Source organism: Mesoplodon bidens (assembly GCF_964165515.1).
Source record: "Mesoplodon bidens genome assembly, chromosome: 2".
Taxonomy (NCBI): domain Eukaryota; kingdom Metazoa; phylum Chordata; class Mammalia; order Artiodactyla; family Ziphiidae; genus Mesoplodon; species Mesoplodon bidens.
In genome coordinates this window covers 186,390,319-186,404,210 of record NC_138177.1, presented here as the reverse complement: position 1 = coordinate 186,404,210, position 13,892 = coordinate 186,390,319, and the positions used below count along the sequence as shown (strand labels likewise).

At 45.8% G+C, this 13,892-nt stretch overlaps 1 protein-coding gene across 3 annotated transcripts in view; it reads right to left on the bottom strand.

Annotated features, from left to right (window-relative positions):
- The window catches only part of GNB1 (G protein subunit beta 1), a 93,731-nt gene that overhangs the window by 10,911 nt on the left and 68,928 nt on the right, over window positions 1-13,892 (bottom strand). For all 3 annotated transcript variants that reach the window (XM_081224818.1, XM_081224817.1, XM_081224816.1), the window contains 4 exons: window positions 10,497-10,535; window positions 8,777-8,883; window positions 4,556-4,619; window positions 3,294-3,456 (listed from right to left, as the gene is read on the bottom strand). In XM_081224818.1, the coding sequence (XP_081080944.1) occupies window positions 3,294-3,456; window positions 4,556-4,619; window positions 8,777-8,883; window positions 10,497-10,535 (373 nt within the window). The remainder of the gene's footprint in view (window positions 1-3,293; window positions 3,457-4,555; window positions 4,620-8,776; window positions 8,884-10,496; window positions 10,536-13,892) is intronic.

Below are 13,892 nucleotides of genomic sequence, written 5' to 3'. Positions count from 1 at the left end.
TTGAAGCTGAATTATGTATCATGTCTGAAGAAAGTCACAAACACTCTTAAGAGGCCAAACGTTTAGAAAAACCCTACCACTCAACTCCCAAAGAAGTATAATTTCATGATACATGAAGGAAACAAAATTTCTAAAACATTCTAATACTAGTTTTATTTCTTTGTCTCAGCAAATAAAGTGTTAAAAAATTAAAAAGATTTAATTAAAAATGGAAGTCCATACACTGAATCTGATAATAAGGGATCGATAAACAATAAAAATGTGTTTTTCAATGTGCTGTGAGTTCATCAACGCTATAAGCAAAGTGGTTTAGGAAGGGTGCTCACTGGACAGAACCCCCAGTTTACAAGGATGGGGCAGGCAGCTTAGGCTGGGTTCCGAGAAGGGGGGTTCCCACCCCCAGGAGCAACCTTCCCACAGAAACCACCACAAGCTCTGGACAAATATAAAGACAAAAACCTGAAAGCACTGGAAGCAGAAGCAGACAAACCGAAGGGGAGCCTGCACTTGGAAGAAGAGAAAGGCACTGGGTGAGCTTGTTTCTCAACAAGCTTGTCTGCCCTGTGCCCGAGGGCAGGCCTCCTCTTTGCAGCCACACCTCAGATACAGATCTATGGCCCAACCTTCTTGAACAGCCAGTAAATAGGGTTCTGGTCAACCACAACTGGAAAGTGAAAGAAGGAAACCTAGAAAGGAGAAAGCCACAGAAGGCCCTAAAAATCACACGCCTACTGCCCCAACATCTGTCTGAACCACACAGGCAAGACAGCTGCTCCCACACGGCTGTGTGGCTGCTCCCAACGGAACCAAATGGCAGGGCTTCAGGGGAACAGAGTCTGCACAAAGCCCAGGACACAAGTCAAAATCACTAGATGTACCAAGAAGCAGGAAAATCTCCCCCATATTCAAGAGAAAAGAGCCAAGACCAAACCTCAAGGGATTAGTTGCTAGAACTGGCAGGTAAGAATTTTAAAGCCAGCTCTTGGAACTATGCCCAAGGATCCTAAATATGCTCATAATAAATAGAAAGGAAACGTCGGCAGAAAAATAAGAACTATTTCTTTAAAAAAGCAAACGAATTCTAGAGCTGAAAAATAGAACATCTGGCACATATGGCTTGCTGGGTGGTCTTAACCCCACACTGGAGGTGACTGAAGTCACGTGTACTGGAGGACAGCTCTGGAGAAGCGGGAGACGGACTAAACAGGAGCAGAACCGTAGGAACCTAAGAGACGATGTGAACATGCACCCACTGGAGGACAAAAAGACAGAGAACAAAGAACAGAAAATGGATTTCTAGTATTTCCCAAATCTAGTGAAAGACAAAACTTCACAAATTCAAGGTGCTAAAGCACGATAAACAAAGAAAGTCACTCCAAGGCACATCACAAACTGTTAAAAAACAAAGAAAAATCTTTAAAGTGCTAAAAGAAAATAATACCAACCCAGAATTAAATGTATCCAGCAAAAACTTCTTCAAGAATGAAGGATAATCGACATTTTCAGATAAATGAAAACAGACAGAATTCACTGCTAGGAGACCTGCACTAACGGTAAGAAACGGTAAAGCAAGTTCATCAGGCCGAAGGGAACCCGAAAAAACCTCACGTCTTCAGGAGGAATGACTAGCGCTGCCGATGGTGAAGGTTTGAGTAAATGTAAAAGGCGATTCAAAGTGGCTTCTTCAAGTGGCTAAGAACATTTAAAGGAAAAAAATTTATAACACATGGAGATGCAACACCTACGAAAACTTCATAAAGAATGAGGAAGGGCAGAAAACGGGCATTTATGGCCACAAGATTCTTGTATTTCATATAAATGGATACAATATAACTCTGAATGCACCATGAAAAATTATGAATGTACACTGCAATCCCTACATAACCCTTTTTTGGAGGTAACCAGAAAAGCCAACAGATAAAACTAAAATAGAACTCTAAAAAATCAAGTAACCCAAAAGAAGGCAGCAAAGGAGAGCACACCATAAAGTGAGAGAGCCAAATCCCACTGCACCCACACTGCATGCAACAGAAATGAACCCCATACTATTTGAAAGGCAGAAACACTTAGAGTGGATAAAAAGAAAGAACCAACTGTGTGCTGTCTCTAAGGGACTCTGTTTATAAATACAGTTAAGTGGATGGGAAAAAATACACCATGCAAACAGTCGGACTAAGAAGGCTGGAGCAGCTACGTTAACATCAGATAAAGCCGACTTTCCAACAAAGAAGGTTCTGAGAAAGAGGGTCACTTACTTCTTCAGGAACATACAACAGTCATGAACATATCTTCTACTAACAGAGCTCAAGATACATGAAGCAAAAATTCCCAGAATGAAGGGAGAAATACATGAATCCATCCCTGCCTCAGCAACTGACAGAAATAAACTAAAGACAGAGAATATGTGAACAGTGTCAAAGTCCTGCTTTGATGAACACGCTGAGAACCTGCCCCACAGCCTGGACTCCCAAGCGCGTGTGGCGTGTCATCCTCAGACCACCCGCTCCACTGGAAGCAAATCTCCGTAAATGTGAAAAACAGAACTGGTACAGAACATCTTCTCTGAACATAATGGCGTTTGATTAGAAACCAATAACAAGTTATCAAAAGGGTATTAAAAATATTTCCCACTGAATGATAATACAGCTAAAGCCATGCTTAGAGGGTAATTTGTAGCTTAGAGGATAATTTATATTTGAAAAAGTAGGAAGATCTAAATCTCTACTTTAAGAAGATAGAAAGTTAAGAAGGAAGCAACCCCAAAGCAAACAGAAGCCAAAATAACACACCACCCAACGCTTCGAGCTGGCTGCGTTCAAAAGCGCTCAGCCTGAAGGACTCTTGTTCCGCTTCCTGTGCACCAAGAACGCAGTCACTACGAAGGACGCCAAGAGATCAGTGAGGGCGTCTCGGTGTGTGGATAAGTACGTGTGTGCGCACAGGGAGACACGTGCACGCTCATGCATGTCTGCATTAGGAAACCCTTCTGGAAAGGCGCTCAGGATGGAAGGAGGTTCAGAAGGAGTAACACCTCGCACTGCGTCCTCTGCTACGGAGCCACCTGCGTTCCCAAGATCCTTGACAACGGGCCACTACAGCGACTTATAGCCAAAGGCTTCTTACTGGTAAAGGAATGTCAAGGCCTGTGTTTGATTTCATTTTCAGAGTATATCTGGCCATTGCTGTAGCCAATCTCATTAAGTAATTATTGAGAAGAGGTGAGTGTCCATAGCATGTAACTCATGCGAGGCACACAGCGTATAAACTTTGAGGTTACTGATGAGAACATGTACCTGTATGTCCAGCCAGTTCACGACTCACACGTACATTCCCTTCACGAGTTTTCAGATTGTAAATGGAGCAAATGTTATCCAGGCCACCGCAGGCCACATAGTTGCCAGAAGGGGCATATGCACATGTCATGACCCACGAGGAACGCAGAGGGATGGCATGAACCTAAAGGACAGAACACACGTGATGCAAGCACGCTCAAGGTCAGAAACATTGACTACTGACACTTACGATCCTGCTTCTCGTCTTCAACTTTCACTGCACAGCAAAACAGTGGCCAAAATTATTTTGAAAATGTTTTATATGTGTGGGCAGTCAAATAAAGTAATAATTTAATTAGAAATCCAGTGCTTCACACCAATCTAATGTCGTTTTATTTATTTATTTAGGCCACACCGTGTAGCTTGTGGGATCTTAGTTTTCCAACGAGGGAGTGAACCCAGGTCCTCAGCAGTGAAAACACGGAGTCCTAACCACTGGACTACCAGGGAATTCCCAAATGTAGAGTTTTAATAAAGCCATAACTTACAGTTAGGTAGACACTTAAGTAACAGCAACATAGCCTCTGAATCACAATTATATATTAAAAGGAAAACATTTCACTGGCTTGTCAAAATGGCCATAAAATTCACTTAGAAAATAAAGCAATTTTAGTGAAGTAATCAAACTAGAAATTACTGTCATTAATCCTACCACACACCTCCCTGTGTTTGAGATAGATTTGTTATAAGTACTGGATTCTGTTATACACATGTGGTATCCTCCAGTAAAATAAAACTGAATTTTGTCTGTTACACACATTTAGACCAAGGATAGTACTTTTTTCATTCAATATGATACAACCCTGGATTGAATTTTTAAAATAATTTAATTTATACTTCATAGTATAAACTCTTTCAGATTATTTCTTGTAAAAACTAGTTAACTAAACGGAAAGCTGTATTTCTGTATTTTTAAATAAAGCATGAGATTTCCCAGACTGAGCTAAAATTGGACTCCAGTTCCCTAGAAACTTGAAGGGGGCTCCCCCAACCTGCTCTGTAAAGAGACGACACATCACAGCAACACCATGCTGGCCCAGCAGCACCAGTGACACGTGCCAGCCATGTGATTGGGCTTCTACCTGACCCATACGACTTTACACAAAAGCGAACTCACTGTGCTCCCCCACCCTCTCCTGTTATACATTTTACGTAAGTGAACCCAGAGTTTAAACACCCGCCTTTCCCGGGCTGCTTTTCAGGGAAGGGTTTGCAGTACCTACCTTGTTCGTGGTGTAGCTATCCCAGATGATAAGCTTACCATCCTGTGAGGCACTAACTAGAAGCCTGAAGGAAAAAGAAAAAAGCAAACCATCAGTACCACACCAACAAGGGAAGTCACCCAAAGACAACAAATGAAGACTAAACTTTAGTGATGACTAACGCACTTCAATGTTATATTTGCTGACAAAGTGCACTTATTTATAAGCACCCCCCCCCAAAAGGTTCTAATTCTTAGACCAACTGTGAAAGCATGAAAAGAAAATATTCCCAGCAATAACAGCTCAGGTTCAATCATGCTTGTCTTCAGGTGAAGACCTGGCCACAGTCCCTCGGCTGGTCAGATGAGACAAGCTGGTTGCCTAGAACTGCTTCTGTTTGTTTTCTGTTCACCATAAATCAGATGTGAGACCTACATATCTTTCTTTCATGAGTCAAAGGTGGTAGGAAATATTTAGTATATAATTTTCTGTTCCATTCTGACACGTAGAAAGCCTAAATATAAAGGACTAATAAATTTTTAGATATTCAAAATTTATGAGACACTTCTCACCAAAAATACCACATGAAAATTTCCCAGACTGAGCCAAAATGGGACTGCAAGGCCCTCACAAACGTTAAGGAGGCGCTCCCGCTCCACCTGCTTCGCAGAGAGAGGACAAAACCTAAAGCACAGCTGTGCCTGGTCTCACAGAAGAGACTACTTAACTATCGTGAATATTTTTCATAACTATTTTTTTGCTTTGGTCAACTGTGCCGTTTGGGATCTGTGTCTTGAAAAGGTGCTCTGTCTGTATTTGCAGAAAGAAGACAGAAACTGCAAAAGGAAAACATGACTAATGGGCAAAGGAATTTCAAGTGAGAGTAAATTCAGGGAACCACCGCTACTCATAAGATATCCTAAGGAACTCTGTTCTACAGACTGTGCTGTTTTCGAGGAATGGCAAGAAGGCTCTCTCCATAATCCCATGCAGAGATACGTGTCAGCATGGTAAATAAGGAGAAGGATTTTCAGTTTTAGAGATTTTATCAAAACACAGGTCTCAACCATTTCAGCTGCAATATACTTGGCTTCCTGAACTGGTCAAAACCTGGAGGTAAAATCACTCGAATCCCTCTGACAACTGGTCCTTTTCATCCAACTCTACGCTCTGATGCACACCCTTCTCAGGGAGCCAGCAATGAGTCTGGCAGGGAATAAATACGTGTTCAGCACTGCATGAAAAACGTATCCCGGAACTGAACTATGTGCAGGCTCCAATCCTATTATTCTTTGGATGCAATTTCTTAAAGTAAATCCCTGCATCGAGGGGCAGTTATAAACATATCAGGCACTTGAAAGACCCCGTGTAATCAGAACCAGGGTTGCTCTGCGGCTCGATTTCCGCCAGGCTCCTCTAAGCACAGGCTTTGGATGAACATCAGAGCTGACGTAAAGAAGCTCGTCCGCCAGGAGGGTCACCTCTAGAAAGGCCTCCTGGTCGGAAAGCTTACTATGTGCTGACGTGCCCCAGGGTTAGAGAGACATTAAGCAGCCCCTGATCCTCCAGAAGGTGAGAAAAGACACACCTCTTAATCCCCAGTAGGACGACCGCTTGGGACCTGGTTCCTTCTGTCTCCTAGAGCTCTCAGTTCCCCCGAGATGCCACCCAGCCAGAACAGAGGCAAGAGCCAGGAGGATGCCCAGGGCTCCAGGACACTAAAAACAGGGGTTAAGTAGATAGAGGTCCAGATCCAAAGGCCTCAGGCCCTTCATTTACTCTCAGGAGGGAGGACTCTCAAGCCTCGCTGGGTTAGCAGCATTTCACTCTCAGTTATAACACTTCAGCAGACTTCAAAAAGGGGAGATAGGGCTTCCCTGGTGGCACAGTGGTTAAGAATCCACCTGCCAATGCAGGGGACACAGGTTCAAGCCCTGGTCCAGGAAGATCCCACATGCCGTGGAGCAACTAAGCGCGTGCGCCACAACTACTGAGCCTGCGCTCTAGAGCCCGTGCTCCGCAACAAGAGAAGCCAACGCAATGAGAAGCCCGCGCACCACAACGAAGAGCAGCCCCCGCTCGCTGCAACTAGAGAAAGCCCGCGCGTAGCAACGAAAACCCAGCCAAAAATAAATAAATTAATTAATTAAAAGGGGGGGGAAGTTTAGCATTAATTCATGTGACTGAGACTCTCAAATTTTATAAAAAGTATAAAAAGTATAAAAAAATTAAGTATAAAAAAATTACAACGTGTTGATAAGCATATTATAAATGCATACATAGTATGTACTGACACATGCACATACACAAACCTCACTGGGGGCATCTTCTATAGTTTTAAAAGAAAACTGCTAATCAGTGCAATAGTTTGAGAGTATCCATGAATTATACAAACATGATCAAATAAGTGGCATTCCCAAAATATAGTCTTGAATCATGAAAAAAGGTTGTACAATAACCTTTGTTTATGAAGATGCCTTAAACAAAATGTACACCCAAAATAAAAATAAACTTTCTTTGGACTTTAAAGAGGCAAAATTTTACCCATTTTACCTCCAGAAAACACGGCTATGTACAAAAAAAACAAAAAAAAGTCTCTGAAGGGGTCTGGATAGCAAAGGTCCTCTTTGGTATCATTTTTTGTTTTCCTTGTTTATTATTGTAAAACACAGCTCTCATATAAGGGCATTATAAAAATAACTGTCGTTTGAAGAGCAGCTTTAAAACAAATGCCCATGTACCCACGACGCTGTCCAAGAAAGAGAACAAGACCCATGCAACACCCAGCAGCATCTCCTGGGTCTCCCACGTCACCCTTCTCTCAGGGGTGACCACGACCCGGAACGCAGTGCTGCTTATTCCTGCCTTTGCATTCGTTCCTTCGACCACAGGGCTCTTGAGGCAGAATTTGTGTTGGAACCAGAGGGCATGCAAAGCCTGGCAGCGGTGATCGGGACGCCTGTGAGATCTGGTGCTGCCAGCCCCCGGCCTCCCATGAGCCCCTCTCCACATCACCACAGCTCTGGCCACACACCTGCCTTAGTTCCTTGAACACAGCTCTTGGTCACCTCTCAGGGCACAAGTGACACATCACTATCCATCCAACGTCCTGTCTAATCAGGACACTGATGTTCCCACAGATGGGAGGAAAGACCCAAAGGTAAGATATTGTTTGGTTACCATCTACTTTTGACAATAAATTCTAAGGTGGATTGACTAGTAAGGGCATTTTTCTTTCTTTTTCCATTTTTATTCTTTCTGATTACTGCCATCATTAAAATGATCTAAGTTAGCTCTCATTTGCATTTGGAATTATATGGGATAGTCTACAGAAAAAACTAAAAATAGACTCTTTTGTTCTGTAGCTGTTGACACTCTAAAGCAGGCAATTTCATGAACAAAGAAAAAAACCACCAAGCAGACAATTCTTCTCTGATAATTAAACATGAAAAAATGCTACTCTAAGAAAGGCATCTAAAATATCATGTTAGCCATTTGAAAGAACATGTTACAGTCACAAAGTCACACAGCATTTTATGTAATTACTTGGGTGGAAAAGTGGAGAAAGACTTCCCAGCAGCCTCTAAAACAGGAACAGAAAAGAGCTGAATGGATTTCATTTCAATGCTGCTGCAGGTTAAGGGCAATGGTAGGAGGGACCGGGAGGGCAATGGAGATGAAGAACCTAGAAAGAGGTCTGAACACGGGGCAGAATTCACAGTAGAAAGAATGAGAGGCTAGAGAAAAGGGAGGTGGGGCAGACAGGCGGGGGAGAGGCGGCGACAGCAGCTAGGACCAGCTCAGACTCATGCAGGACCCTTGGGACATGAGTCGCTGTTCTAACCCTCCGGACACGGACACCGCAGCAAGCGGCTTCTGATCCCTGAGCCGGGGCACCGAAACCAGGAGAGGGTGTGGCCGAGAGGCCACGAGGAACAGGCTGCAAAGAGGAGGAGCCACGGCACAGAGGACAGGTCACCTCCCCAAGGTGGCATGGGCGCCGAGCCGCGGAGCTGGGAGGACAAAGGCAAAGGGAGGGCGGTGAGGAGCTGACCGGGTGCGGCCGGCCGGCCAAGGCAGGCGGGGAGGCAGGCAGGGACACAGATGGAGCTCGGGCGCCTGGCTGCTCGCACATCTGACGCAAATGCCTAATTTTTTCTTTACAAGTCACAGCCAATGAGTTCAGGTTATTTTCTCCTCCGTGCACGTGTCAAGCGCTACGTGTGCCCAAGCCCCACACACCTGGAATCCGTGCCCCAGTGCATGGCATAGATTTTGGCCAAGTGCCCCCTCAGCGTTCTCCTGGTACGCATCTGGATTCTTCCCACTGGGTCGACGTTGTTTGTGATCTTAAAAATAAAAGTTACTGCAAATTAACATCGCGGGACGCGTGCTCTCCCCGCGAGGTTTCCTCTGCCCCACGCCCAGCCCGCTCACTGGCCCCGGCGCCCTGGCCATGGCTGTGCCTGCCCCGCTCCTTCCAGTCCGCCAGGTCTCGCTCCGTGATTTCTCCCGTTTCCCAGGGCACCTACCTTCCCTCTCCCTGTTCTCGGAAGTCTGCTACTCTACCTGTTCTCCAGGACCCCCGTCCCCTCCCCCCGGGCGTAGCAGGCCTGGGGCTGGCCCAGAGCCTCCTCCCCGCTGGGCTCTGCTGTCTCCCTAGCTGGCCACCCGGCCCAGCTCCTCCTGCCTCCATCAGGCCCTCACGAGTTTCCTCCGAATTACAGCCTCGTCAGCCTACATCACAATCGAACACTGGGCTCCAGCCTTACAGACTGTCCAGCGACCAGGCTGTGCGCTGAGCTCGACAACGATGGAATCTCCTCTGTACTCTGTAGCTTAGGGCACAAAACTATACATGCAAACCTGCTGTTCACTCCAACATACAAAAACCTGACGTTAATGATTCTGGGTTGACAAATGGAATACAAGTGTATCACGATAATGGGTTTTAAAAACACGTACAGTCCAAAGTGCATTTGAGATTCAAATGCAGGTTATTCTATGCAGTCTAATTTTTCTTTAACTTATTGTTTAACCCCAATTAAATAACATCTCCTAAAGCGCTAAGACGATGTAAAAAAATCATACTCAACAGAAGTAGGAATATAATTTTTCTTTCAAATTTCTGTTCAATTCTTTGGACAAAAATATTGTTTTTCAATGAGGTGAAATGCACCATCTGAGAGTATGTCCTATCTAGCATAGCCACGCAGCTGCCTCCTAAGACACTCTCATCGCCCCCAGAGGAAACCCCACATTCATTAAGTGGCTGCTCACTACAGCCTCCTCCCCAACCCCGGGCAACCATGAACCTATCTTCTGTCTCTACAGGGTGACCTGTCCACACATTTCATATGCATGGAATCACACAACATGTGACCTTCTTTCACTGAGCGCCATGTCTCGAGATTCATCCCTTCTATGGCTGAGTAACATCCCACCGCGTGGACAGGCCACACTTTGTCCCTGCGCTCCTCCATCTGCGGATATCTGCTTTCTGCTCTGGCTGCTGGGAACCGAGTCGACGTGAGCATGCGCATACACGGGCTTGTTTGAGCGTCAGCTCTCAGCTCCTCTGGGAGTGCATCTAGGAGTGGAACTGCTGGCTCATGACTAATGTTTTAACTTTTTGAGAATCTGCCAAACCGGACTTTAGAAATCGAAGTTCTGAGGCAGATTTTGCTAGGGAGAGGAACTCTGAAATAGCTGTATCAACACTGCAATAACATTTACAACTCCAACCTCCGCAAGAAGGCTCGAGAGACATTATTTGTCATCTGCGACACACCACGGCCTCGCCTAGCGTGGTAAGGGCCTGCGCAGAACCCTTGGAGCAGTGCCCCACACCCTCACTGTGCACAGGAGAGAATCAGAGCTCTCCCTCTAGAGATCCCCAGTGGAGGCGCCACAAGCACCAACCTCCAGGCCAGGCCAGCGACTCTGCACAAACTGCTCTTACCTGGGAGAGAGTTGCATCTGCACACGCTTTTCTAGCATCCTAGGGAAAGACAATGATAAAGAGGGAATTAGTGCTGTTTCAGATAGTCACTCCAAGGTGCTGGCACTGCAGTCCCGGAGAGCCTCCACCAGGGTGGGAGAGCTCAGACCCCTTCCTTCGCCGCCCCCCCGCCCAGCCCCGCACCCACGGTCCCGAGCACACTCAACAGAGAACCAGCAACACCCAAGTGCGTGCCTGGCCTGCAGACTACCCCGTCTAATGCACAGCGCCCCCGCGCCCCCAGAGCCTCCTCTCCTGCCTGCGAGACTCCGGTACCTTCCCACAGACCTGCACGTGCGTCTCGCTCCTTCTACCAGCCCAGGAGCCGTGGGGCCCACAGAAACGACGTCTAAAAAGCACTGACTGGCCAGCCCAGAGAACTTTTCTTCTAGAGTGTGTTAACTAAGACTCTTGTTTCCAAGCCAAACAATCCCTGAAGCTAACCTCTACACAAAAGAGCAAAGGATGTGGGATCAAAACAACCAAATTCAGGTTAAGACTCTCTGGCTGTTGGCAGCCCGTTACCTGTTTTCTTATCTATAAAATGACCTTGTGAAGCAGATGAGAACTACAAAGCAATGCTACTCAAGCTGATTAAAATGTTCTCATTGCTCCTAAGTGATCCAAGTTACTAGAAAAAAAATCTTGAAATCTCAAAATTAGTGTGTGTGTGTATATATACACATATATATAGAGACATATTTTCCGGCTGTGTTGGGTCTTCATGGCTGCATACGAGCTACTCTTCGTTGCAGTGCGCAGGCTTCTTCTCACTGTGGTGGCTTCTCTTGTCACAGAGCGTGGGCTCTAGGCGTGCAGGCTTCAGTAGTTGTGGCACGTGGGCTTCAGTAGTTGTGGCGCGTGGGCTTCAGTAGTTGTGGCGCACGGGCTTAGTTGCTCTGCGACATGTGGGATCTTCCAGAACCAGGGATCGAACCTGTGTCCCCTGCATTGGCAGGCAGATTCTCATCCACTGCACCACCAGAGAAGCCCCAGCGTATATATTTTTACAGACAGAAAGCCATACATTCTGAGGGAAAATGAGACAACAGCTTTAAGAGGGTCAAAATTTGAACGTAGGGATGGGGCCTAAAACCTTTTTTTGTGTAGGAATAATTTCAAAGGAAATTATGACAATTTCTAATAGAAACGTTGCCACTGTGTCATCTGACCACCTGCTCTCACTGACACGCATGTGAGCACTCGTGTGGGAGGGCCCGGGGACCCCTCCAGGGCAAACGGCCTCACTGCTAATTATTTCTGCTTCACGAAGCTGGTGCTAATACTCACCAGCCCAGCACAGGGAGTATATTCAACAAGATGGTGATTAAAGAGGGACCAAATAGCTAGATTCCAAATTCAACTCAAACTATCCTATCAGAAGCCATTCTGCTTAGTTAAATCTGCTTATTTCGTTAAAACACAAAAATTATATAATCAGGTATTTCTGTGCCAACACCTAAACTTGGGGTCAAGACCAAGAGGAGGGGAGACACAGAGCAGCAGGTTTTCCATCAGGGACTCTATCAGTTACTCACAGAGTTCAATATTCATTTCTGAGTACCATTTTAAAAATTTGTTATTTATTTATTTATCTATTTTTTGGTTGTGTTGGGTCTTCGTTGCTGCACACAGCCTTTCTCTAGTTGCGGCGAGCAGGGGCTACTCTGTTGCAGTGCGCGGGCTTCTCACTGCGGTGGCTTCTCGTTGTGGAGCACAGGCTCTAGGCATATGGGCTTCAGTAGTTGTGGCACATGTGCTCAATAGTTGCGGCACAGGGCTCAGTAGTTGTGGCACGTGGGCTCAGTAGTTGTAGTGCATGGGCTTAGTTGCTCCACGGAGTGTGGCATCTTCCCAGACCAGGGGTTGAACCTGTGTCCCCTGCATTGGCAGGTGGATTCTTAACCACTGTGCCACCAGGGAAGCCCTGAGTACCATTCTTACTGATATTATACACAGCTTTCAATTTTAAAAAAGAATAACAAGAATTTTAAATTTGTTTTTTGGCTGCACCACATGGCTTGCAGGATCTTAGTTCCCCGACCAGGGATTGAACCTGGGCCACTGCAGTGAAAGCGCCAAGTCCTTAACCACTGGACTGCCAGGGAGGTCCCTAACAAGAATTTTTTAAATGGAAAAAGTAAACCATGGGACTTAAGTGGCTTCATTCTGGTTAGTGTCCAGAGATTAAAATGGATTTTGTAATGTCCAGAGCAGACTGCACTGACACCACAGAGAACAGACAGAAAAACCATTTGAAACACTAAACACAGGGAACTCTAATTCAGTCTTCATTTTAGCCAACAAGTGCTCAATGTAAATGAGTACAGCATCCTCAGAGCAATTCAATCTTCAACTTCCAACCCTGCAGGAAGAAGTCTTCTAATGGAAACCATCTCCGTAACGGCTTAATAAAGACAGAAATCGTCAACATTTTTTAGATTAAATTCCAATTTAATGGCCTGGTGATACGTTCACAATGGCTTATTCTTTAGCCAAAGCTCCTGTACTGTCTGTGCTGAGAAGAGTCACTGAAGACAGCAGGTCGCCTTCCTGCCCCTCACCCAGAGGAGCACATACAGACCCACAGCCAGTCAGGTCTTATCCTGGCTGGATGTCGGTCCAGCACAGGGCAGCACGCGGCCAGGCCCATCCCACTAGGGCCGCACTGACCACCCCGGCTCTGCTGTCGCTGGAGACAAGCACCCGTATGCGTCACTTGTTCACTTGCAGGGCCCATCTTGTTCACTTGCAGGGTCGGCACAGTCACTTTGAAAAAAATTTGCGCCTGTACATGTCGTGGAGTTCCCCTTCATCCATTGGTAGCCCATGTGTTTAAGACATGCCATATTTCAATCTGCATCCCATTGAGAGCCTGTGTTTCCTCACAAACATGACCAAAAGTAAGATGACACAGTCTCTCTGGGGTCTTTCAGCTTAAAGACCAATCTAATAAAGCAAGAGACCCCTCTCAGAATCATCTACCATCTCGTTTGATTTGCTGTGCCCTACGTTCTTTAACAAGCATGTGTTCCTTGGGTAATCGGGGAAAAGGGTGGTTTTTTTCCTTTGTTAAAGAAAGTCCTCCGTTCCCATTTGATGTAATGGACTCAAACAGCTTTGTCGACCCTATACTGTGCAAAGAAACCAGCACAGCCTCAGAGGCAAAGCCTGTGCAGATGGGTATGGAGATGGCTGTGCAGCTCGTCCACTCTCCTGGGGATGGTCCGCGTGGAGCAGGCACCATGGGAGATGCCGCGGGTGCACGCTGAAGCCACTTCATGTAAGAGACCCTGAATTGGCAAGACTCAGTACCAAAAAAGAGTGTAAAAAGTAAATGTATTTGTTAATTATATA